Source organism: Falco naumanni, chromosome 2 (assembly GCF_017639655.2).
Source record: "Falco naumanni isolate bFalNau1 chromosome 2, bFalNau1.pat, whole genome shotgun sequence".
Lineage (NCBI taxonomy): Eukaryota > Metazoa > Chordata > Aves > Falconiformes > Falconidae > Falco > Falco naumanni.
This window is the reverse complement of record NC_054055.1, coordinates 12,214,546-12,240,407: the sequence shown is the minus strand read 5'-3', so window position 1 is coordinate 12,240,407 and position 25,862 is coordinate 12,214,546. Positions and strand designations below refer to the sequence as shown.

Here is a 25,862-nt window from a genome sequence, read left to right as displayed (position 1 = left end):
TAGACATGGGAGAGTGTTTTCCCAAACTACACTTTCAGCAAAATCCCTTCTGGCATTAATTATTCTTTGAATTATGTCCATCTTGAGAAGAACTGGCAGCCAGAGAGGGCATCAGTGTGGGTTTGCTGCTTGTCTGCACTGCTCTGCTAGGTCACCATGAGGATATTACGCTTTTGTCTGTATCCACAGTGTGGGTCTCTGGTTATTCCTAGAGGACCCCTGGGGTGCACATGCTGTATAGCACTCCATGCTGGCAGATATCCAAAAGCCATCTGGACACAGTCCTAGGCAACCTGCTGTAGGCAGCCCTACTTGAGCAGAGTGGTTGGACAAGTTGACCTTGCGGAGGTCCCATCCAACCTCAACCATTCTGTGACTGGACTGTGTGAACCTTGCAGCACGACACCTCTGTATCCACATGGCCAGGAGACAGGTTTCTAGCAAGGCGGTCCAAACTGCTTCACCTTTGACTTGTCACCACAAACAGCCCTTGTGGTCCTCACCTTCAGCCCACAGTGAGGGCCCTTCCAGCCGCATTTCCTATTTGCACATGCTGCAAAATGGGGCAGGGGAACACAGAGTCATTCCTGCTGGGAAGTGGACCGTGAACTGTGACAAACACAAGGCCTGGACACAACTACATCAAAGAATAGGGCAGCTGGCGAAGGAGGACTGCCTAGCTGGGCAAGCGAGTGGGTGCGGGCCATTGCCGTTTGAGGTGTGACTGCTATTTTCAAGGAAGAATCAGATCAGTTTGAATTGTGTCTCTGAGATTGTCCTAGATTTGGCTAACCAGACTGTAAACTGGGCACCAGCTGGCTCCGTGCAGGCTGCACATCACCACACCTCCTGCGCAACGTACTTGTAAGGGCCCTGGGCTGGAGCAGGGGCGTAGGGGTGAGGGACAGCTGAGGACAGAGCAGGGAGCTATTTGCAACCAAATAAAGGCCACTCCTGCCATTTATTTATTGATTTATTTGTCTATGTGCCTGCATTCTTCTGCGCATCAGCTGCATGCAATACAAAGCACTGGCTCCAGGACAACCTAGCTCATCTATACTAGTTGGTTGCACAGGGAATAGGGGAGGAGCTGCACTAGTGGGTACCAATCATCGGGTAATGCAAAAGCTGGACGGCAGCAGTGGCATGCTGGCTGCCAAGGTTGTTCCCATTTCGAGCAAAATTAGAACGCCATATTCATCACAAACCCAGAAAAAAAATCAATAGGTCAGTGAAATCACTAAACTGACGGCAACGTGGATGGTGTGGAGCTGCCGGTGCCCCAGTGGTGATGAAGAGGACTGCAGAAGGACAGATGACGCACTGTTCATATTTAGTACAGTAAGTGCTTCTGCCTTCAGTAGACTACACCATTCGTCATCATGGAAACAGGCCTCAGCATGAAGGTCATTCACAAGGCAAAGTAGCTGCAAGTGAGGCAGGATTTAACTGTACTGAACGCAGTGCTGAGCCCGGACCGTGTTGTCATTCATTCTTGCATTCCGCAAGCAAGGCTGCAACACGACACGCATGCAGACAACACCAGCAGGACTGGAAATGAATATGCACCTGCAGCTCAGCTTTGGGCTGCAGGTTTATTTTGAAGTTCACCAATTTTTTAATACCATGCTTGCCACAAAGTCCCATGTAGGTTTTCTCAGTGTTGCTGCTCTAGCATCACCCTAATTCCTTTGCAATGGGTTGATGTTGTAGTTGTCTGATGGCTTTGCTCAGATAATTAACCTCACCATTCACTCCAACTCTTCTTGTGCCTTCATTTGAACAGGACGGAGCAATTTGGCACTTTGATTTGAAGACAGTGGGAAGCGGAAAATCCACTGCTCCCTGTGAACTTCTCCAAAAAACTGTAAAACCAGAATTTCTCTTTCATTTCTTAGTTTGCACATTTTGAGACCTGAAGGTGGTGAGTTGGTAGAAAATATTATCTTGGGGAAATATTAAGAATTTCCAGTGGAAGCAGGATGGTAGAAGTAATTGTTTTAAAGTTACTAATATGTCTTAAGAAAGGGATTTATGTGTATTCTCTCTTCTTCAACTGATCATTTAATTTAAGATACCTAGCTATATGGAGAAGTTATGTAAAATTTGCTTGTCTGCTACTGAACAGTTAAAGCAATTTTCTTCTGTTGCACACTGTGAAGAAGAATCACGTCTCTTCCTCATGTGTCCAGTTGATACAGCTAGTTTCTACGCATGCATCCAAATCACAAATATATTAAACAACAATTTGTGTTCCAGTCCTGAAGTTTCTCAGGATACTATGAGTTCAGGAATTTCAAGAGATATCAAAGGCTCAAGGCAGATATAATACTATTTTCCTGTTAACTGGAAATTGTCTTAATTATCCAACAGTGTCTGACCACATTTTCAGTTTTATATTAAATTGTGTTTAGTTGCAGACCACAAATGGGTTTCTCTCAACTTTTATCTCAATGGCTTCTGTACAGAGGCTCTTATCTTTACTGTACATGGCTCTTCAAAGCCCAAAGTAGAATGGGTAAATTCTAAGACTGATTGTAAGATGTCTCCTGGATGTTAAAATTTGATTTGTATGATGATTACTGGCTCCACTGATGTTTTCAGGACAACGCTCCACAAAACCTTACAGGAATAGCATAGCTCATCAGGAATATCAATAATACATTTTTCACTGTGATGGGAACATTACACTACCTGAACTCACTCATTATGCAGCAACGGGGAATCAGTGATTTTAGTGCGGACTAATAGAACAGTAATTAATATAAAATCCAATTTTAGAGACCAGAGTCAATTTTATATGATACAATGGTCTTGTTTAATTTTCAGGTCTCATCATTAAGTACATACATAGCCCCTTCTCATTCATCACATGCATCCCTCCCTTTAACTTATCTAATTTCAGAAGGAAGATGTAGCAATTAGCTCATGGTTTTTTTCTTTTCATTTCTAACCATCTTATTATGTAAAGTCGGTGCTAGCACGAACTTCTATTGACACCTTTTTTTTTCTAATTCTTTCTGTCTCCCCTCTCCTTGAACGTCATCGCACCTATGAGAAAAATGGTAATTAAGATAACAGTGGAAAGCACCAACACTGGGTCTTCAGACTGTTCAGTAGTTTACTATCAGTAATTGACTTTTCACTGCAGGACAGTATTATAACTTTAATTGTGATTTTTCAACCATGGCATATAATGCAGCTCTTCATAGCTATATTAATGGATGTTTGCTGCTCCATTACTGATTCCTGTATATTTATATTGTCAGCCTTAGTAACAACTAAGACTTCCAGCACACACTGTACTTCAGAAAAAATCCCACAATTATAACATGAAATATTTTCTCATTTAATGAAAGGTCTGCTTTTTATGTCAAGCTACTGAGGCCACAGTTTTCACAAAACATCTCCAAAAACACAAGAAAAAAACCAACAAACAAGGGGATTTATTTATTCCAACTGAAGTGAATTAGCTAAAAAAAAAATCTGATATTTGGTAGATCCTACCACTGTGTTATGCAAAAAAAACCCTTTAAATATTTATAATTGGGCCCCGATGTCAAGGTTAAGGTCCTCATATAATTAACTATTACACTTTAAAAGAATGTCCAGTTAAATAACAAGAGCATTTGTAATGTGCATTCATCAACAATAGTTTCATGCTAAGGTAACAAGCTGGAACAAATGGGAATTACAGCAGTATAAAACTTTAAAAAAGCTGTGGTTAATCAGGTGTTGGTCCCTATGGCAGGTAACTATATTATTTGCATAAATGGAGGCATGGGTATTCCAAATCATGGCTCAAGAAAAGAGGTGAGGCCACTGGAGGAAGAAAGCTGGAATTCACCGCCAAAACTATCATTTATCCCTAAACATAGCTATAACCAATTAAGACAATAAAAGACTACATGTTTCTATGGCTGCTGCAATGCTTTTCTGTTTGTAACACCATTACATCAGGCTCAGCCACAAGCATTTCAATGTAAAGAAAGAGAAGAGATAAAAATGGGGAGGAGGCAGAAGCAAAAGGAGGAAAGAATGAGGAAAGCCAAAAATAGAAAAATACATCAGTATTGCAATTCTACCAACCCCAAAAGTTTCCCTGAACATTAATTACTGTTCGCAGCATTACTCACCGACATCAGGATCAGTGGCTTGGACTCTTGTTAATAGAGCTTTAGTGGCTGTATTCTCATAGACACAAGCAGTGTAGTGATCAGATGAAAACACTGGTGGATTATCATTAACATCTTCTAAAATAAGATGGATTTCTGATTGGCAAAACCTGCCACCACCATCTGTGGCTCGGGCAACCAAGTTGTACACAGGGATTTTCTCTCGGTCGAGAGGGGCCAAGGATTTCAGCTCACCTAAAATTGATTAAAAGCAGCAGTCATCATTACTACTATAGCAACATCACTAATTCTAGATACTGTGAATATCTCAAACCCATGTATTTCACAGGAATAGGAAAGAGGAAAAAAAAATCAACCTTGATTATTCCAATGAATGGATTAAAAACTCACAGCAGTATCACTTCTCACTCCTCTTTACCCAAGAGTGAGCTGCCAATATGAGTGAAGGGATGACAAGCCACTCACACTGGCCTTCAACAGCCTACAGCTTCACCCATATAACATCACTGTGTTTTCCCAAGTCTGTCTTTTTGTTACGCTCAAGATTTAGAGACTCCCAGACACAGAGACATGTCCTAAATCTGATGACAGTAGCCATAACGAACTCTAAAGTTTTCTAATGCTACTGTTCAAAAATAACTTCAACATCCCCTCTCTTCTCCCCAGAAAGTAATCTCCAACCAGCTCTAAATTCCTGTAGATACCTCTGGCATCTAGTTTGAATCAAACTTCTTATACAGAGATGGGTATCACAATAAACACTGACAGCCACAAAAAGCCAGCTTATTCAGCTGGTGAGAGCTTTACCCATGATCCATTTTCCACTGCATGGAAAAACAACCACAAAACATCGTCACATCAGCCAACAGCCACTGCTAGTCAGAGGGTAAGCTTTAGGTTTTTTTTTTAAGGGTGTAATTTGCAGATAAATACAAAATTTGTCCTTGAAGAGGGCAATACTTCCCCTTCCACACACTGCATACATCTCCTCTTCCAACAGCAATGTTATGGCAATAGTGGGTGCTGCCTACTGCTAGTCATGTGGAGGAGGCACTGCATGCGGAAGGACTTAGTCTATCATTATGGAAACAAAATTCCTAAAAATAACAGAGGGGTAGGATTTTTATTCATGGCAAAATGATTTTATTTAGCTTCATAACAATCATAAAATCTAGCTCTTAGCAAAGATCGGTATCTTCTTCCAGACCAGCTGCCAAATGTACAAGACCTTAGTAGCATTCCACTGTGCCCACAAATTCATTATTGATTTCATTTTCTGCCCAAAATCTGTGTGTAACAGTAATATTTTTTTTACAAGGTCTAAATATCAAGGTGGAAGAATGAAGTCTGAAGATGAAGGAGGACCATGCTGGCATCTTCCCCTCCTCTGTATCAAAAAGTCTCCAGGGCAGGCATATGGAGAACAGGGAGGTGATCTGAGACAACTTCACCAAGGGCAAGTCCTGCCTGACCAACCTAGTGGCCTTCTGTGATGGAGTGACTACATCAGTGGACAAGGGAAGAGCTACAGATGTCATCTATCTGGACTTCTGTAAGGCCTTTGACACAGACCCCCACAACATCCTTCTCTCTAAATTGGAGAGACATGGATTTGATGGGTGGACTGTTTGGTGGAAGAGGAATTGGTTGGATGGTCACATCCAGAGGGTAGTGGTTAGTGGCTCAGTATCCAGGTGGAGATCAGTGACAAGTGGTGTCCCTCAGGGGCCCATACTGGGACCAGCACTGTTTAATGTCTTCATCAATGACACAGACTTGGGTTTGAGTGCACCCTCAGCAGGTTTACAAATGACACTAAGCTGAGTGGTGTGGATGACATTCCTGAGGGATGGGATGGCATCTAGAAGAACCTGGACAAACTTGGGAGGTGGGCCCATATGAATGCCATGATGTTCAACAAGGCCAAGTGCAAGGTCCTGCACCTGGGTCAGGGCAACACCTGGTATCAATACAGGCTGGGGGGTGAAGGGATGGAGAGCAGCCCTGCAGAGAAGGACTTTGGGGTGCTGGTGGATGAACGGCTGGATGTGAGCCAGAAATGTGAAGCCTGTATCCTGGGCTTCATCAAAAGAAATGTGGCCAGCAGGTCCAGGGAGGTGATTCTGCCCCTCTGCTCCACTCTGGTGAGACCACACCTGGAGTACTGCATCCAGCTTTGAAGTCCTCAGTACAGGAAAGACATGGACCTGTTTGAGCAGGTCCAGGGAAGGGCCACAGGGATAATCAGAGGGATGCAACACCTCTCCCATGAAGACAGGCAGAGAGTTGGGGTTATTCAGCCTGGAGAAGAGAAGGCTCCAGGAAGACCTTATTGTGGCCTTTCAACACTTAAAGGGGGCTTATAAGAAAGACGTGGACAAATTTTTTAAACTGTTGAGATAGGACAAGGGGTGATGGTTTTGAACTAAAAGAGGGTAGATTCAGACTAGATAGGAAGCTATTTTTTACTTTGAGGGTGGTGAGACACTGGCACAGGTTGCCCAGAGAGATGATAGATACCCCATCCCTGTAAACACTCAAGTTCAGGTTGGACAGGGCTACGAGCAACCTGATCTATTTGAAGATGTCCCTGCTATTGCAGGGACGTTGAACTAGTTGACATTTAAATGTCCTTTCCAACCAAAACCATTCTACGATACAACTGTGGTCTAAGTTGAGGTCTGGCAGGGAAACAAAAGGGTGGGTATCAACTGTTCTGATTATAACATTCAGCCTGTCCAACAAACACATCCTTATTCCTCCCTCCAACCACTACCAGTTCAGAAGTGGTCATCCACACCTGCCATAACTGGAACAACTGGCTGAACTCTAGTTAAGGAAACTAGTACCCATTGATGTCGAGGGATTAACAAGAGTATTCAGAAACATTCAGTTGTCATCTTACCATTTTCTGGATCTAAGAAAAATTTATTATTCCCAGCACCATAGAGAGAATAGCGAATTTCACCATTGGACCCAATGTCAGCATCTTTAGCACTGATTTTAAGAATGACTTTGTTTGATGGGATGTCTTCAGGAAACAGTGCTGTGTATGCAACCTAGAGACAAAACCAGAAATGTAAGCTATTCTGTAACAGTATTTTACAGTCTTTGCACAATTCCTTACAAAATCTCTCTCTAGTGCCTCTTTCTATATAGGAAACATTTTTCCTTTATGCAACACATTCCTAGAAATTCCAATCATTGTTAAGCTTTGAGGTGTCACTGAAACAATGTCAAACTATGACTCTTAATAAGGCTCATCTTAAATGCAGCTTCATTTTTTATCTTCCATTTGTTTCACCAACACCCATAAAATGGAAGCTTTGACGTATGTGCTAACGAAAAGAACTGTTTTTATCAACTCATCCAGCAGTGTTTGAGGGAGATACAGGCTGATTCCCAAGTAGTGCTTGCAATGACAGTGTTCCACCAGTGATAATGTAGTGATAGGAATTAATCGAGTATATACATACATGCTCACACACACACACACACACACACACATATATATATATATAAAAGATTCTGTGAGCAGTACCATTAAGGAATCTTGTGTTTCATCATGTCTTTTCTTTCACACAGACCTTTCTATTGCAGTACTATCAGTTCCCCACACCGCCTTTCCACAGAGTAAGAGGCAGCCAGCACCACGAAAGCTGCAGGCAACGCTGCATCCCCGTGCTCCCTCACAATGCTTCGGTTTTCCTCAAGCCAGCTAGGGCTGCTGTGGACAAGGTTCCTCCACCAGCTTTACTAGAGCATCATCCTTCAATCTTGGCTTCACAGGACTATCCTCCTCCTCTCCCAGATGTCTCCAGATTCTCCAACTAAGACCTTAAGGCTGAAAATAGGCGTCGCCTGTGAATACCTGTAAATAGCAGCGGCATCCCTAGGGAAACCATCGCTTTCAACACAACAGTCGATTGTCATGGGCGTTGCTAACTCACCTGTTCACAAACTGGATTATTATCATTAACGTCAGTGACGGTCACTTCCACGGCAGCTTGGGTTACAAAGAGACCATCTGTGGCGGTGATGTTCAGATAATAAACGTCTTGCTCTTCCCGATCTAGAGGCCTTTTAACATAAACCTTCCACTCATTCTGAACCAGTCCCAGAGCAAACTTCCCTTTGGGATTCCCTCCTGCAATGAGACAAGCAAGACACAACGGGCTGGGGCATTCCTTCAGAGCTCCCACCTAGTTTAAACACACAGACACATCACAGAGGACCTGAACCAAGCAGCTGTCATTTGCTTTAGAGTCATCGGTGCTTTCAAACTTGCAGACTCAGGAAATCTGTAATGAAATTACGCTCCCTGTGTTTATTGCCCCCCGAACACCTTGTATGAAAGTGAACCAATAACTTCCAGTGGAAACAAAATCCATTTAACAGAGCTGAAGATGATCTCTTGTTTAGTTCCCCGTAAGGGCAATCAAATTCAAACTGTGAACAATCAATAGGCCTCTCAGGCTGGCACAATTGTCTTTCCACTTAGTCTCAGGAGAGGATGTAATACACCGTAGCTCTTGTTACCAAGACAATTTCATTAGCTGTTGATTATGCAATCAAGGACTAGAAGTGGGTTCTATTAAGGAATCCTCTAATGAAAGCTTTATCATACAGCTGTGCCATTCTTCTGCTCATTAAAATTCTAGTTTTAAAAAAAGTTTACATGACACAGGAAGACACATTAGTATTAAATAGTCCTAACAAGAGGTCATTTGAGGAGCAGTTGGAAGATAAGCAGTACAATTAGATCAAATGTATCCGAGAGCAAAAGCTGCTGAAAGAAGTGCAGGACGCGAAGCACAGCAGCTTTTTATCGTGCCATAACACTGACACTGAACCCTGGCAATGTTGCTCTTCCACATCATTAAACTGCCTGGTGAAAAAAAGCAGGTTGGAAGAGGGAAAGTTTTGGTCCTTGTCATCCTCAGGAAGGAAGGAAGGAAGGATGGACATGTCACATGCAGAAGGGTACAATAATCAAGCGGGCACAGTTGTTGCTAATGTTTCCAACAGTTATTTACTCCTTCATCTGAAATGGTATAGAACCCTGCCTCCCCCATGAAGAAACCACCATCTATCACCTTTCTCTGAGCCCGATCTTACCCCCCCTGCCAGACCAGAAAGTAAAATCTTTTAAACCACTCTTGTGGCTTAGCCCCAGCAGGCAGCTGAGCTCCACACAGTCACTTGCTCATTCTCCCTCAGTGGGAAGGCAGAGAGAATCGGAAGGGTAAAAGTGTGGAAACTCATGAGTTGAGAGGAAGTCAGTTTACTGGGTAAAGCAAAAGCTGTGTGTGTAAGCAAAGCAAAGCAAAATAAGGAATCCGTGGCAGCTGTTCAGCCATTTCCATGAAAGCAGGGCTTCATCACCCATAAAAGTTACTTGCAAAGTAACTTGCCATCACTCTGAACATCCTCCCTTCCTCCTTCTTCCTCCACCTTTTACTGCCGAGCATGACTCATACAGTATGGGACATCCCTTTGGTCAGTTGGGTCAGCTGTCCCAACTGTGTCCCTTCCAAATATCTTGTGCAGACCCAGCCTACTTGCCGGTGGGCTGGGGTGAGAAGCCAAAAAAGCCTTGTCTCTGTGTAAGCACTGCTTAGCAATACCTAAAACATCCCTGTGGTATCAATACTGTTTTGGTCACAAAACCAAAACATAGAACTGTATCAGCTGCTATGAAGAAAATTAATTCTACCCCAGCCTAAGCCAGTAAAGCCAACTACCAAATCTTCTATGCCCAGCATCTAACATAACCTCACTCTGTAAAGACATATCTGTGCATTTAGTAAGCCAGGATAGAGCACTACAGTCACAGCAAACTCATGTGCTATAGAAACTGTGAGGACATAGAAAAAAGCATCACACTGCTCCACTGGCTGGACTTTTAATTCCAGCTAACCCACTAGTAGCTCTTTCCTTACCCATATAAGCTTTCTCCTGTGCTCTCCCATGCAGAAATGCAATCTGAGAACACTTTCTGTGTTTCTCATATATATAAGTGGTACGAAAATATTAAGGGAATGCTTATTCTTTCTTGTAACATGATCAAGAATGTCAAGCATGCCTAGTGCACTTTTGCTTACAACTTATTAAGGGTTCTGACACGTGTCATGGGATCTGCCCAAGCTCAATGGAAAGACCAGGCTCTGAGTAAATAAATATTTAGAAAAAAAAATAATCCAAGGCTGAATTTATTTAAGCTGGCTCTACTGTCAAGTGATTAGGTGTCACTATTGTTGCTTCTGGTGTCACAATTCTGTCAGTTCGCAGGGACTTTCTTAGCAAAAAATCAAGGAAGAGAAGATCTGAACTTGAAACTGAGCTTAAAACCAAGCAAAAAAAGTATAATGCACATTTCATACCTTCCTTTTACATCAAAGAGCAGAAAAGAGGTCACAGGCTGTAATCTATGCTGCCTTCATTAGCTACCAATGACAAGATAGACTGGTTTCTATTTAATATGAAAACTAAGTCAATTGAGACAGACTGAGCAAATCCTTCTTGTTAAGCATCACCATTTGCACCAGATGTAACTCTGTCAAAAAAGCATGTTGTAATGAACAAGGTTTCCAGAAAATTAGTCAGGCATTATAAGTATAAAAGGCCCTCTAATCATACAGAGAGGAAAACTGATATATCAAACGTAGGTATTTTCTGCTGATAGAAAATCACCTTTTTCAATCACAAAACCAAGCAGATCAATTTTCTCACCAATTTCTACAACAGTCTGGAATAGTCATCAGAGGCCACAGCTAAACCTTGTTTAATCTGTTGTGTGTTATAAACACCCATTTCTCCTAAAGAAGGTTACACAGTATGTCGATGTGCACTACAGGGCAGATCCGAATACAAGCCAAGGCAATGAGAATCTGTCCATTGACTTGAGTCTTAATATGACTTCAGGGAGGGTAGACCCTTGCTGATTGACGTTAATTTCTCTCTATTCAGTTCAACACCAGCATAAAAAGCTTAACTCTCCTTTATAAAAGGCTGTACTCTTGTCATAGTGAGTTTAATGTAAACCATTAATAAAAATGGTCTTGAATATTCTTACTTAGTTTCATGATATTGATCAGTGCTTTCCTGCATATTAGTTCTTTTGTAAAAGGAAATTATTAACTGTCCTGACCAATTATAAAGCAATACACTCAAGGTACGGGTATCCCATTGCTAGGAAAAGAGGAAAGGTAGAATCTAATTAAAATCAGCTGGTGGCTTTTATGGCTGGCAGTAACACTAGCTTGGAGCAATTTTAAAACCACTGTTGCTTTGTTGGTGATGGAATGGTTTTTAAATTATACATAGGAATTTGGGAGGAATGTATATATATGTAAAAAAAAAGGTCCTTAGGATCCCCCTACCCCACTTTATTCCACCAGAAAAGGATCAATCTGAATGACCAAGTAACCTGTGCAATAAGCAGCAAACGTGTAACAGTTTATCTGCATGCCTTTTTCATTAGTGCTACCTTTCAGGTTTTTTGCTTCTCCAGACTGGCTATATACTTTGTTGACAGAAGACAAAGGTGGAAGTTGTACTATAAAGTGTAACAGAAATAATGAGATGTAAACACTAAAATACTGTCAAGGAAATACTCTTAAAAAAGGAAAGGCAAAAAACCCACACTGTGGCCCAGGGAACCATTTTCTAGTACTCACACATATGTCTTGACACAGATCTCATTCTGCAGTGATTAATTAACTTTTTCACTAATATATGTAAGCAGATTCAGTTTCCTAGGGGCGTTCTAATTAATTAGTTTTTCACTCTGAATAATGTAGCTTTTCTAAATGGAAGCCTCCTGACTACATGTATTAATGGGTTCTTTAAAATCTTTTGGCAGTTTTCTTATGTTCTACTTTGAACGTCACAACAGTGAAGTGCTAGCTACAAAAAACACTCCAGTAACTTTTTAGAGAGGCTTTGAGGCTAAAAGAATCAGCATTATCTTTTATCTTTTGTTACTTGAAGTTTAAATAATGCTCTCCCTCCCTCCCTAGTCAGCAAATAGTACAAAGCCAAATCAAGCTCAAGTTTTAAAGAAAGAAAACAGCCAGATACAAATGAAAAGCAGGGACACTGTGATCCAAAATAAACAAATCCTGACACACACCATTACTAAAACACACACAGAGGGAATTGTAACGGCTAAAAGAGAACTGAAAACTGGAAGCCAGCAGTATCAGTTTTCACTGCAATGTCCCAACCCAGGAGGGGGAACTGAGTATTTACTAACTTACTTAGTTTCTCATTTACATTTATGCATTTATTTAAATACTTTCAATTTCCAATTAGAAATTTAAGCATTTGCATCACATAAAATCAATAGGTTTATCCTCCACTCCCAGTTTAAGATGTTGCACGTTTACTAAGCTGCTGGAATGATAAATCCAATCCTCTTAGCTTTACTATCATAAAATTGCAGACACTGTTCTTCAGCTTGCAGCACAAGTCCTCCTCAAACACTGAAACATCCATTTCTCCAGAACTCAAGGATCTTAAATACAAAATAAAAACAAACAAAAACCATCACTTTGCTCATACAGGGCAATCAACCCAGTAAAAACCTACTGCGTATAATATCAGTTCATTCTTCCAAAACACAATGTCCATCTTCCTCATATTCAGCAGAGCCAAAGCTTAAGGACTATTGTCTGTCATTAGTTTTCCATGCCTGACGGAGCTTAATTAACATCACTGAGGAACACAAAACCCTTTATACCAAAGTCTTAGCAACTCTTCTAGTGGTTTTTCCTTGTTTGCCACTGTTAAATCTCAGTAACATCTGTCTGGGTCTAGGCTGGCTAAACATCCTAGCTAAACACCATCACAACCCTGGTTTTAGTCAAACTGCCTCAACTGATACAGGTGGTAACCTCAAACCAGCTTTCAAAACTACTGTGCTCCCCAAGTGCATCTGTGTCACCTGTGCTTCCTACTGATTTTCTATTAAGATGTATATCAGTGCTTTTGCTTTGTGAACATCTCCAGGTGCTATCAAACTACAAATGACAAAGGGTAAGTGTAAAATTTTTGTCCCCCACCATCAAATGCAGATGAAGGTAGATTTGAAAATGGCAACTACTTGCCAGTCATTACAGAAAGCAATCCTAAACTGAAGGATTTAAAGACAGAATATATATTTATCCACCAGAACATATCTACCCTTGTACAAAGTTGACCAGAAGACTGCAATAAGCATCTGTATTTCTCAAAAGAGTGCAAAGGACACTTCAGTGATCACATCTGACCCAGAATGTTTATTTCTTTCAACTCCTAAATGATAATTTTTCCCACCTATCTTCCGTGTGCTACTCTTCTCCAGGTGCGTTTGCACAAAGCTGGTTTTGGTGGATCCACATGTCATTCTAATAATTTGTTTTCTTCTTTCTTTTTGTCAGCGTCCTGCTCTTCCTCAGGGTTTGTTTATTGTAAGCACAGGAGTTTCTATGGCTCAGAATGCCTACAGAAAGCCACAGCATTTGAATAATCATCTAGCTAATCTGATTCCATGAAATATTCAGCTGCAGTTCCTGAGCTCAACTTTTGAGGTAAAGTGTGAATAGACTATTTTGTGAGTTAAACTCTAATATGTTCTGACATTTTAATCAAAAGAACCTAATTTGTCCTTGTGCATTTCCCAAATTCAAAGGATATAATCAAAGACAGTAGAAGTTCTGAGCTTTTACACTTTAATAATTGTACAGTAGGAATTAGAGAAAGTTTTGAGCTTTCACATCTAATATTTTCAGAAACCGAAGTACCAGCAAAATAGCTAACATTTTTTGAACTATGATAGAAATCAAGGTACTGAATGTTCTATAGTTTTTGGGTCGTATGTGACAGTTATTATTCAAAAGTCCAGTTTTTGCTAAATTGACAGCACAGGGACGTGAAGAAAATATTATTATGTAACTAAAAGCATCATTAAATATAAAAGACTTCAGAACACGGAGAAAACCAGTACCTTCAGCTAATGAACACAGTGCATGAACATATCTTTGCTACAAACATGAAGGGTTTGCTTTTTCTCTAGAATAGAATCCCTAACCTCCTTCAAACACCACAAAACCTCTAGGATGAGGCACTACTTGCTTACTTTTAGGTATGGGGAACTGAGGCACTAGCAGCTAATGCACCTCGCCCAAGGCCTCCAAATCCTGTGCTTTATCCGCAAGGCTATTTTTGCCCCTACTTCTACAACATACCACACTATAAACACACAGTCTTTGCAAACCTTTAAACTGAATCCAGACTTTCAAATAAATGGTCAGAATGAATTGTGGTTGCTTTGAAAATGAAATGACTTCTGATGTGTAACACAGGCAGTCTGTGGCTAACTGGAATATCACGCCTCTCTTTATACACCATCCCACAGCCATTTCCAATCTGACAGCTAACAAAGGGGTAGGAGCCTTATCCTCCAGAGCAAAATATACAACCTGTTACCCTGTTAGCAAAGTCATTTTTGCCCATAGTCTGCTTCCTACATGCAGTCCTGTGTAATTCTAGCCCCAGCGAGAACAATGTGAATTTGTCCCAATAATCTGGTTATTACTAGATAATTAATACTAGCTCTTGGATTGTGAAGGCTGGGGAGAGTGACAAAGTTGTTCCCTACAAAAATCTATTGGACAATGCAAGCTGTAGGCAGAAAAATAACTGCAACACCCTATCACTCATAACATACTCACACAAAAGCTAGTCTGAATCTAGGAGAAAAGAATGATAATAAATATAGCACAATAGGAAAGAGCAATGTTACCACATTCTGAAAAATATGTTAGCAATGTAATCGAAATTGCCTTATGCTGTATATAACAATGCATGGCAGCTAACCAGTGCTTCTAAGGGGATTACTATTTCCCTGGCCAGAAATCTGTGCTGATAAGAAATGGCATCTCCCCACTCCTTCCAACATAAAATTCATTCCTTTTTTTCTCCCCTGCCATAAATAGTGGCATTTCAAAATGAGTCCTGCATGCACTTTTCTATCTCAAAAATAAAAGTGCTTTTCCAAAAAAAATGTAAATGCTTAGAAATAGAAGGATTTTCTCTTCTATGAGAATAAAACGTTCTTCTTCCCTTGGTTGAAACATTAAGTCATGATGGTTTCCAAGCTGACACATCAGTTATGATGGGTTGATGGGGCACACTATATTGCTCTGCAGCAAATCATAAAGCATTAATCTTGGAAATTAGAAAAGGAATAACGCAGACAGACAGACAGACAGACAGACACACATACTCCCTTTCTCTTTTCTCACCTTTGCTAGCTGCTGGAAATTCTGTCAAAAAAAAAAATAATGCAATTTTCTGATTCACAGTGGTAATTTAGCTGAAATCCTGCTAAACATTCACCTAAACGTGGAAACATGCACAGTTCTTCAGTAAATTTGATTTTGGGAGAAAATCATGCAAGCTGTTTCTTACCTGTAATATGGTAGCTAACCTGCCGGTTGACATCAGACGTGTCTTCATCCCAGGTGCTAAGAACAGCCACAACCTCCCCTGGAGGGTCACTCTCCTTCACTGACCCTCTGTACACCTCATGCTCAAATATGGGTGCGTTATCATTTATATCTGTCACAGTAACTGAGACCAAGGTGGTTGATGACAAGGATAAAGCTTCACCCAGATCCGAGGCCACCACTGCAAAGGTGAAAGCAGGATCCTTTTCATGGTCCAGATCCTTCAGCGTGCTGATCCAGCCACTGTTGCTATCAATAGTGAACGCTTCTGTGATCTTCTCCAGTTCTGATTCCACTGCAAGTGTATAAGTGACCTGCCCATTTGCACTTGAGTCTGCATCAATTGCTTTAACTTGCATAAGTTTCGTTCCTATAGGCATCCCTTCCATTATTATAGCATCATAGCTAGCTGTTTCAAACATGGGCTTGTTGTCATTTACATCCAATACCTTAACCTCCACATCCACAGTCAACACAATGTCTACTTTGTCTAACTGGATGGTGGCCGCAACTTTGAAGTGGAAAGCAGGATTTGTCTCGTGATCGAGTCTCTTATCCAGTTTTATGAGCCCTGTGTCCTGCTCTATGATGAAAACCCCATCTTTGTTATTTTCAGTCAGCTCACCATTAACTGTGCTATACAAAGCACCCTGATTAGGCAAAACATGCAGAATGTCAATGGTGCCACCTATGAGGGTGTCTTCTGCTATAGTAAAAGAATACTGAGGTTGAGAAAAGGAAGGCAAAATAGTTTCTGGGGGTAAAACATGGATGTAGACAGGAATGAGGGAATGCTTTACAGGAATGCCACCATCAACTGCTTTGACAAAGAATGACAGAACTGTGTTTTTCAGCTGGTTAAAGCTACCCTTGGTGACCATCCATCCATTGTCTGGATCTATTTCAAGGAGATCGGCTACTGAAATGGAGGCTTCACTATACAAAGAATAGGTAATTCTGGAATTGGCTCCATCATCTGGATCTACTGCTTGCACTTGGGTGACCAAGTAACCTTTCCCAACATCTGCTTTGACACTTGCTCTGTATTCAACCGTCATAAATTGAGGAGCGTTGTCATTCTCATCCACTACTATCACTCTCACAGTGCAAAACGTAGTCCTGCCACCTCCATCAAGGGCTCTCAAAAATATACCGATATCACTTTCCAGTGGGTTCTCCCGGTCTAACCTCTCAGTTGTCAGAATCTGCCCATTGCTATCAATCAAAAATCGGTCCTTGGCAAAGTCATTTATTATCGAGTAGCTTATATGGCCATATACGCCTGAATCCCCATCTGTTGCCTTCACATGGATTACCTTAGTTCCAGGAGCAGCATTTTCTCTAACCTCTGCCACATAAACACTCTGTGAAAACACAGGGCTGTAGAGGTTGGCCCCGAGGATCTGTATGTGCACCTGAGCTGTGCTGGTGAACAGCCCGTCTGACACAGAGACATTCAGGCTGTACATGGGCTCCATTCTCTGTTTGCGATGATTGGAAAGGGTGATAATACCACTCTTGCTGTCCATAATAAAGCTGGTCCGATCATTTCCTGATAGGATGCTGTACTCCAGCCTGTCAAAATCAGAGCTGTCGGCGTCAGAGGCTTGGACGCAAGTCACAAAATGACCCCGCGGTGCCAGTTCGCTCACATACGATTCATATATTAACTGGTTAAAAACTGGAGGGTTGTCATTCATGTCTGTTATTGAAATACTAACAAGAACCTCGCTGCTTAATGGTGGGAACCCATTATCAGTTGCTCTGACTTTCAAGGTGCACTGCTGTATGAGCTCATGATCCAGCATCCGGGCTGTCAGAATTAGGCCGCTGGTGCTGTCTATGTGGAAATAGTCCGTGCTGTTAAAGGTGTCCTGGACTATCTGATACTGCACAATCTTGTTATTGTCAGAGTCAGCATCAATCGCAACAACCTGCAGTACAGGAGTTCCAATCAAAGATGCTTCAGACAAAGTGGCATTATAAGCCGACTGATCAAAAATTGGAGGATTATCATTAACATCATTAATGATCAAGTCCACAATGACCTCAGCTCGAGCGCCAGTGAGGGCATCACTGGCTCGTACCATCAGCTTGAAAACAGAATTTATTTCATAGTCCAGTGGGCTAACGACACTCAGAACTCCAGTATCAAAGTCGATATTAAACTGGTTGTAGGGATCTCCATCGACAATGATATAAATGATACCCTGGCCTTCTGGACTAGTTGCGTTTATGCTTAAAATTGGCGTGTGCATTTCTACATCTTCGTTCACAGAAGCTGTATAGAAGGGCTTGTCAAATACAGGCATCGCTTTGTTAACAATAGTAATGGGGAGCTCTACTGAAGCAGACAATGATGGGTTACCCCCATCTTTTGCAAGAATGACAACCAAATACTCTATATTCGACAGATCAGAATTGAAGGCTTCTTTTAAAGTGACACTACCGGATCCTCTATCAATTTCAAAATGTCCATAATCTTCCTTCAAAAGATATGACACCTCACCATTTTCACCCTTATCTTTATCAATAGCCGTCACTCGATATATCAGGGTGCCAGGCTCAGCATCAACTTGCACAGCGGCATAGTATGGAAGCCCTACAAACACTGGAGCATTGTCATTTATGTCCTCAATGTAAACCCTCACCACCACTCGAGCAACACGAAGATGATCTAGTTCACGGCTTGCTTCTACCACCAACTCATACAGCTCTTGCTCCTCTCGGTCAAAGGGGATGCCCGTTGTCTGAATGACTCCTGAGGTGGATTTGATCTTAAATTTGTTGCCTGGGTTTAATATACTGTATTTCAAAGGCTCATTGAGGCGGTTACCAACAGCGTTCACCACAGCAATCTTTGTGATATTGGTACTATTTTCTGAGATAGAAGTGGAATAAAAATTTTGTGTGAAATGGAGCCCACTATCCATGGCTTCTTTTACCATTATTGTCACCATAGCAGTGCTATAAAATTTCCCATCAGATACTCTTACTATTAGCATATAATGGTCTTTCGAGAGGCTATTGTTTTTAATGGTGAGTACCCCTGTGCTTGAATCAATTAAAAAATGGTCCAAATTTCCTTCAATTAGACTATATGTTAGTTCAGGAGGGATCTCTGAATCTGGGTCTGTAGCCTTGACTTTGAGAACCTCAACACCAACATATGTGGGCAGGAGCAAGACGGTCTCAAATACGGCCTGGCTGAAGACTGGTGGGTTGTCATTGACATCAGTTACCTCAATGGTCACTTCAACTGGGCTCTCTGCTGTGAGCTGGGGATTCCCACTGTCTCTAACATGCACATGGAAGTGGAAGTGGGCTATTGTTTCATGATCTAAATTTGCGATTGTTCTGATTGCACCTGTGCTGGAATCTACTGTGAAATACTTTTTTGCAGTAGATTCAACAATCTGGTAGACAAGCAAAGCATTCTGGTTGCTGTCAGCATCAGTGGCACGTATCACAAGAGGACTGTTATTGGCACTCCGGACTATGCTGTTTACAGGAGCCGCTTCGCTTATGCTGCCTGAGTACTGAGAGAAGAGAAAAACTGGTGGGTTATCATTTTCATCAACAATCTGAATGTTCACAGTGGCATTTGATGCCATGCCTGCCATATTTGTTGCCTGTACAATGAGATGATAGGAGGAAGCACGTTCATAATCAAGGGCCTTCTGACTGGTGATCACTCCAGAATATGGGTTTATAGTGAAGACTCCATCCACGTTTCCATCTTTAACCTCATAAACTAACGTGGACTGACTGATGGCAGAAAGAGAGATGACAGAAGTACCGATATCCACATTTTCATTAACCTCTGCTTGGTACTCTTTGAGAGTGAATTTAGGGTGGGAGTTGTCTGCCATCGTCACAGATATCCGCACAATTGCTGTTGCAGACAGAGGCGGAGAACCTTGATCAGTCACTTTGACTGACAAAACAAACTGTCCCATTGTGGTTAAGTCTGGCTCCTTCAGTAATGTAACGATCCCTAAAACTGGTTCAATCTTGAATGTGTTTCCTGTATTTCCTAAAACACAAATATTGGAAGAAAATTAGAAATTAAATACAGCACACTTAATGATAATTTAAATCAGGAACAATTAGCTGTAATTTTTTCAAAGGATTTATTGAAAAAATCCACCCCAATATAATAGAATTGTAAAAGCCCTTCCAGTCTTCCTTTCTGAAAATCAGGAAACTTAGTAGATGGAATAGGTGTTCAAACTTTCAGAAATTCAGGTGCTGTTAACTACATCTTGATTTTGAGTATCAACATCTGAGCAAGTGCTGCACGTACATTACTCCTACTGAAGCAGGAAAAAGCATACCTAAATTATGGGAATTAGTCAAATACATGTACACCTAAGGCAAAGAAACTAGATCAGAGGCTAACAAGCTAATTACATGACAAATGGATAACAACTCAGGCTCTTAATTGAAGGGGATATTAAGCAACCGTAGAGAAGATTACAGTAGTTCAAGACTCAAAGAACTCAATATAAGAAGGTTAAAGTGGCATTTCGAAAAATAAAACAGAATAAATAGCATAGAAAAAGAGATTCAAGTACCTTGTGGCACAAAGGTTTATCATGTGGTCTCTGAGGAGGACAAATTTAGATGAATGAGAGCTAACAGAAAATGTCATTAAATTTCTATTATAACATGAAAATGGGGATATCACTGACTGCATAAAGGTAAAAAAAGTGAGTTTGGATCAAAGACCTTCTTTGGGGCCTTTTTTTTTTTTTTTTAGTCTTTTTGCCAACCTCTTCTTTAACAAGACAGATTCAAAACTTTTGACACATATCCTTACCTGTAATTAGAGTTCACCTCTATTAGGTAATCTGTATTTTGCTGGCTCGCTGAGTGCCTGCTTAAAGTATAGGATGCTGCATTTATATATGGCATGCATAAGCACACAGACTCTCTTTCTGAGTTTGATTCCAAATTCAAACAGCACATACTGATTACATTGATTCCAATCATTATAACATGTTCCTGCTATTGTAATTTACACTTTAAAATCTAGAACTGCTTTCAATCTACAGTCAAGCATCCATCCATAACCTGGAGAGAAATATGTCTCAGGTCACTGTTGAAAAACAAGAGATTTTCTTTTAATGGTGATTGTTATAGGTGCTGTGTACAGAGCAGTAAATGTGACAATTGTAGCTGGGATACTACATAGAATGAAGTGAGTTAATGTGAACTATTTTTAAGATGTAATTCACTATCGGTTGTAAATTCTGGATCCTGGAGGCTAATTTAAGCTACATACTACTGCATGTAGTTCAGTACTGGTACTGGCTTTCTATTTATACCCGTCCTTTCAGGTCAGTAAAGTTTACTCCACTAGCTAAAACAAAAATTGTGCTATTCACTGAGGAGCTGAGATTCTGCCAGAGCTACAAATTCTCATAAAGATCACAGTATCTGTCACATTTGCAGACACTACAAATGCTGCTGCAGTTACTTTGTCAGTGCTTGCTAATGCACTAATTTTTAGCCACTGACTGCCTCATGTAAGGCTGGAGCTGGTTCTTCTCCTTTAGGAGTTTCTTATAAAATTACACAAAAGCTCTTTGTGCTATCTTCACATGTAAGGTGATGAAAGTAAATCCCCTAAATGAAAGGGCTGTGTACAATCTGAAAGCTGCACTTAAAATCAGCATCCTCAGCTGCAGATTTTATGGATCATAGAAACTACAGCAGCAGAGGACTGAATTTTGATGCATCTGGGATTGGAACATCTGTGGATAATGAAACTGGGGGAGTGTGTGGCTTACAGTAAATGGAAGCCTGAAGTCTGATACTGCAGGGAGAGCTCATGATGAAACAGGCTGTAGTGGAAGAGAGTTTCTAGAAAAGAGAAAAACATGCAGACTAAAAAGGACCATCTAATAGCTAAAGCATTCTTTCTAACCATATTTTTCTGTCTGCATCATCTATGGTTCTATGACCAGTGTATAGCAGCCATACTCCTAGCATGCCAGGTTGTTTTTCACATTGTGGTGGCACCTATAGGTGACTGGAAAGCTAGGAACAGTCTTGGAAAACATTGTCCCAGGAACCTGATCTGGTCAGCTCAGTTCTGTAAGGCACAGTATTGTCCTGCCTTATGTATGTGCCCACATGTAATAGTTCCCCTGATCTAAATAAAAGGCCACTGGAGAATACCGAGAAAGAACTGGTATGACCAAATGCAGTGCATAAAGGAAATACTTGTTTTGTAGTGCTAAGATCTTTGTAGGATCACAAAGGTCTAAGTTCAACAGTTTTAGATGCAAAAGACATCACCTCCTGGTTTGCTTAAGGGACTCTACTTCCACAAAGCACACAGAGTAGTGACAGAAAAAAGTTCCTTGGGTCTTCTCTAAGCTTCAGGTTATATTGGCTTAGTTTAAGGTATGAAGTTAAAGCAGTACGAGAAGGTGTAGATATTCTCATTTCATTACCTATTTCTTGTCATTTAGCCTGTTGCTAATTAATTTAAGCCATTCTAGCTAACAACAAGTCTTTATAATAATATGGAGATAAATAATGATTCTGTAGGATCAGAGCCTAATGCTGGGAAAGGCTTATGATCTGATTAATATGGGGACAATCTGCAGTATATCAGACTTCTTTTTAGGGCAATATGGGTTTCAAGTTTTAATATTATTACAACAGAAAGATTCATACTACTGAGAAGAAAAAAAAAAAAAAAGCAGGAATGAAACATCAAAAAATCCAAAGGTTACAAATTTCTACTTCCTTTTTTTTCCAGGCACCCCTCCTGTATATATGTTAATAGTTTATCTCAGAGATAATTCCTAATTTCAGATCCATATGAGCCAGAGAAAGTTACATTCACTTGCATGTGTGGCAGACATAATGTAAATTTCTCGTGACCATGCTGTTGCTCCAGCAGAGGAATGCTTTCCCTGGTACAGATTATGTGGTGAATGTAAATATCCAGAGTTCCAACTGCAAAACCAATTTTAATCTGGTACCACCATGCTCTCCCTTAGTTTCAAGAGACCTTGTGCCATTAAAATGCTATGGCTCTGCTGACAGAAGTTTTTAGCATAGCCTTGGTGTTAGTCTCCATGCTCCTCTGATCCGAGTATTGGCAAAGATGCCAGGACATACCAGCTGTTGCGGCATTTGTTTCTGGAGGATTCACTGTGTGCTAGACTGAAGCCAGCAACCTGAAAACAAGTCGCTGGCTGTCACTTTCAAGAACCATCTTCTGTAAGGGTTTTGAACCAATGACTTAAGAGGTAAAAGGCTCTGTAACCATCTAGGGAACGTGAATAAGATTCTGTTCTGACAGATTTTGGCTAGAGTAGCTTAAAAATAAAAACCAACCAACAGGAAGGTGTCTCCTTTGCCCACTCTACAGGGGAAAGTAGACCAAAGAAGCTGACTTGTGTGTCAAGACAGGCCACCATCACAGCACTGCTCTGTGGACGGCATGAATAATGATGCTACATTTTCAGCCTCTGTCCTAACCTGCTTCAATAGTGTAGACAAGCTCTGCGTTTTCTCCTTTGTCTTTGTCCAAAGCTGTGACCTGCAAGACTGCTGATCCAACTGCTGCTGATTCAAACACTGAGGCTTCATACAACGGGCTGGTAAAGTATGGACTGTGGTCATTTGAGTCTTCCACGTTTATGATGACTCTGGCCAGGTTTCTTCTGTAAGGGAATTCTTGATCACGGACCTATAGAACAAGTGCATAATACACATCTTCATATCCATCTAGTAAAAGTCCATAAATATTACTCATCTGAGTGCTAATAATGCTTTCAGTTCTATTTAATACAAAGTAATAAAAAAAGATCCATTTGTCCCAAAGAACATTCTAAAATACATGCACATGTGAGACGGCAGATTGTAAAATTAAAGACACTTAGAAAAGCCTAGTGACTTTTTTTTCACTTGTGAAAAAACGCAGGGCAACTAATGATCATGATGTGATTTTTTTAAAGGGGCAACCACATGACATCTTACATTCAGTTTTAGGCTTACAATAAATACTTTGTTTTTAATACATGCTAAATGGTCATGCCTTTGCCTGGCCTTCCCTTGTTTTATAGCACAGAGGCAAATAAACCTTGCCCGTTATTCCTTCTTTCAAAAAGCTTCAAACAATTTTACCCACTATGATCAGTCATGTGTCAGTCCAGTGGTTGTAGCTGCCAATGGACTTTTTCATCATTATACATGTACATACCTTTTTGAAGATGATGATACCAATAGTAAACAGAGTAGGAATTACTTTAAGAAATGTTAAGCACTCCCAACAGTTTTATCACACCTCTCTAAACCCCATGCAAAATATCTCAGCACTGCTACACCGATAATCCTGCCAACACGATCCCCAATAGTTTGGTTCCTCTTCAAATAGAGCTAAAAAAACTATTGTATCAAGTAGATATCAAAATCAGGCACCAGGAAATGGACCTGTGTCAGCCATGTCTCTCTGTGATCCAGTTTATATTAATTTCTTAGCCTACTTTCAAAGTACTCTGTGAGCTGAGACCCTATTCAGCTCCTGCTTGCTGGATCTCACAGCAGTTCTCCGATTCCAAGGGTCTCCCGTCCAAAGATCTCCCCATGCCTAACACACCATGAATTGTCCCTTTAAAGGCCTCTTCTGCCAGAGTCTTAAGTAATTCAAGAAAATAGCAGACTACAATGTTTAAACTAATGCAGATTATTACTTTTTTTAGCCTCCAGTCCATAATACACAATCATCACTTGAAAACACACAGGCTTTGTTCTGTAATTTAGGCACACTGAGCAAAAATGGTGGTTAATTTTTTTTCTGCTAACCCAAACATTCGGAAATACAGATGAAAGCTATTTTGTATATCAACAGTTTATGTACTGATGTCTGTAAAAGTAAACTATAAACCAGGCTTGCATTCAGAAAGACTGTAGCATCCTCTATGACAAGAAAGCAGTTATCTCCCTGTGAATAAGTTCTCAAATCACTTTCAGCCTCACTTCAGAAACTCTGAAAATTACCTTGAGTGAGAGGACCAGATGTCAAGAGATTAAATAATTTCCTGCTTGCTCTCCCTCGAGATAGCAAATCATCTCACATTCCACACAATGAATTCAGAATAAGTTTCCCAAAAAGCCCAAATAAAACATGTAAAATAAATACACAGCAGGGCAGACAAGATGAAATTAATGACTACTTGTGCTAAGAGTCCTTTGCTCATGCAAAGACTAAGGCACGTATGCACCTGAAGCAGCAGTGATTGTCTCCTGAGCCAAGTGAATATTGCATTCTTACCATGACATTAAGGATGTGCTTATCTTGAGCTTCGTGGTCTAATCTCTCAGCAGTATAGAGCACCCCAGTGCTGGGATCAATTCTGAATTTTCTCACGCTGACTGTATCAATGCTGCTGTGAATAGTGTAGCTCAACTTATGCTTTTCATCTCTGTCTATAGCTTCAATTTGCAGAATTTCAGTATCAGGGAGGATGTCCTCTGAAATGGTGACATCATAACTTGGTTGAGAGAATTCTGGGCCATTATCATTGTTATCCAACACCTTGATAAGAACCTATAGTTAAAAAAAAAGAAAAGCACTTGAAGTTACTGAAGTCTAGCTAGATTACTGAATAGGCACATAGGGAAATGGAATTTACTTCAGGTGGCTGATGATGTTATGCTGCTGTATGGTGGGACTGAGACACATCATTTAATATTAAATGCTTACTGTTCAGATCAAAAGAAATAGTAAGATACGACTTTGGAGGCAAAATGTTCCTAATTATAAGACCTACTCAGAGCTTGACAAAGGAGTCCGTATTTTCAGTGTCTACAGACTTGGAAAAGTATTCCTACAATAGTCAGAGGTCAAGGTTTTGCCGTCCCTTACAACTGCTCTGGTTACAAGAGACTTCTAGAGCTATTTTGAGATTTCCTTTCCCCTTCGCTATTAATAAGGCTATAAGGAAATCCTTTCCATGTTACTTAAATCTGCTTTCACACAATTAAGATTTGGCTAAATCCTGTGTTGTTTCCTGCCTGATACATTGCATTGGGACATACCAGCGATGTCAAATCGTGACAGAAGTGGAGACTTCAAATTGCTGTTACACCTTAGGCTGCATTAGGACACTTGATGAGGCAAGAACAGGAGACATGACCCAACGACCATGCAAGCCCACCCCACACAGATGAATACATACCACCAAGGACAGGTAATCTCAGGGCACTG

At 40.7% G+C, this 25,862-nt stretch overlaps 1 protein-coding gene across 8 annotated transcripts in view; it reads right to left on the bottom strand.

Moving 5' to 3' along the window:
* FAT3 (FAT atypical cadherin 3) overlaps positions 1 to 25,862 on the bottom strand; it is a 417,124-nt gene that overhangs the window by 64,018 nt on the left and 327,244 nt on the right. For 7 of the 8 annotated variants that reach the window (XR_005826271.1, XM_040583321.1, XM_040583315.1 and 4 more), the window contains 6 exons: positions 24,927 to 25,202; positions 23,132 to 23,342; positions 15,591 to 19,664; positions 8,087 to 8,283; positions 7,042 to 7,195; positions 4,137 to 4,370 (listed from right to left, as the gene is read on the bottom strand). Coding sequence is in view for 7 of the 8 variants with exons in the window: in XM_040583321.1 (XP_040439255.1) it covers positions 4,137 to 4,370; positions 7,042 to 7,195; positions 8,087 to 8,283; positions 15,591 to 19,664; positions 23,132 to 23,342; positions 24,927 to 25,202 (5,146 nt within the window). In the remaining variant the exon portion in view is untranslated. Of the gene's footprint in view, positions 1 to 4,136; positions 4,371 to 7,041; positions 7,196 to 8,086; positions 8,284 to 15,590; positions 19,665 to 23,131; positions 23,343 to 24,926; positions 25,203 to 25,862 lie in introns of those variants that run through there. The other variant, XM_040583320.1, reaches the window with a different exon arrangement.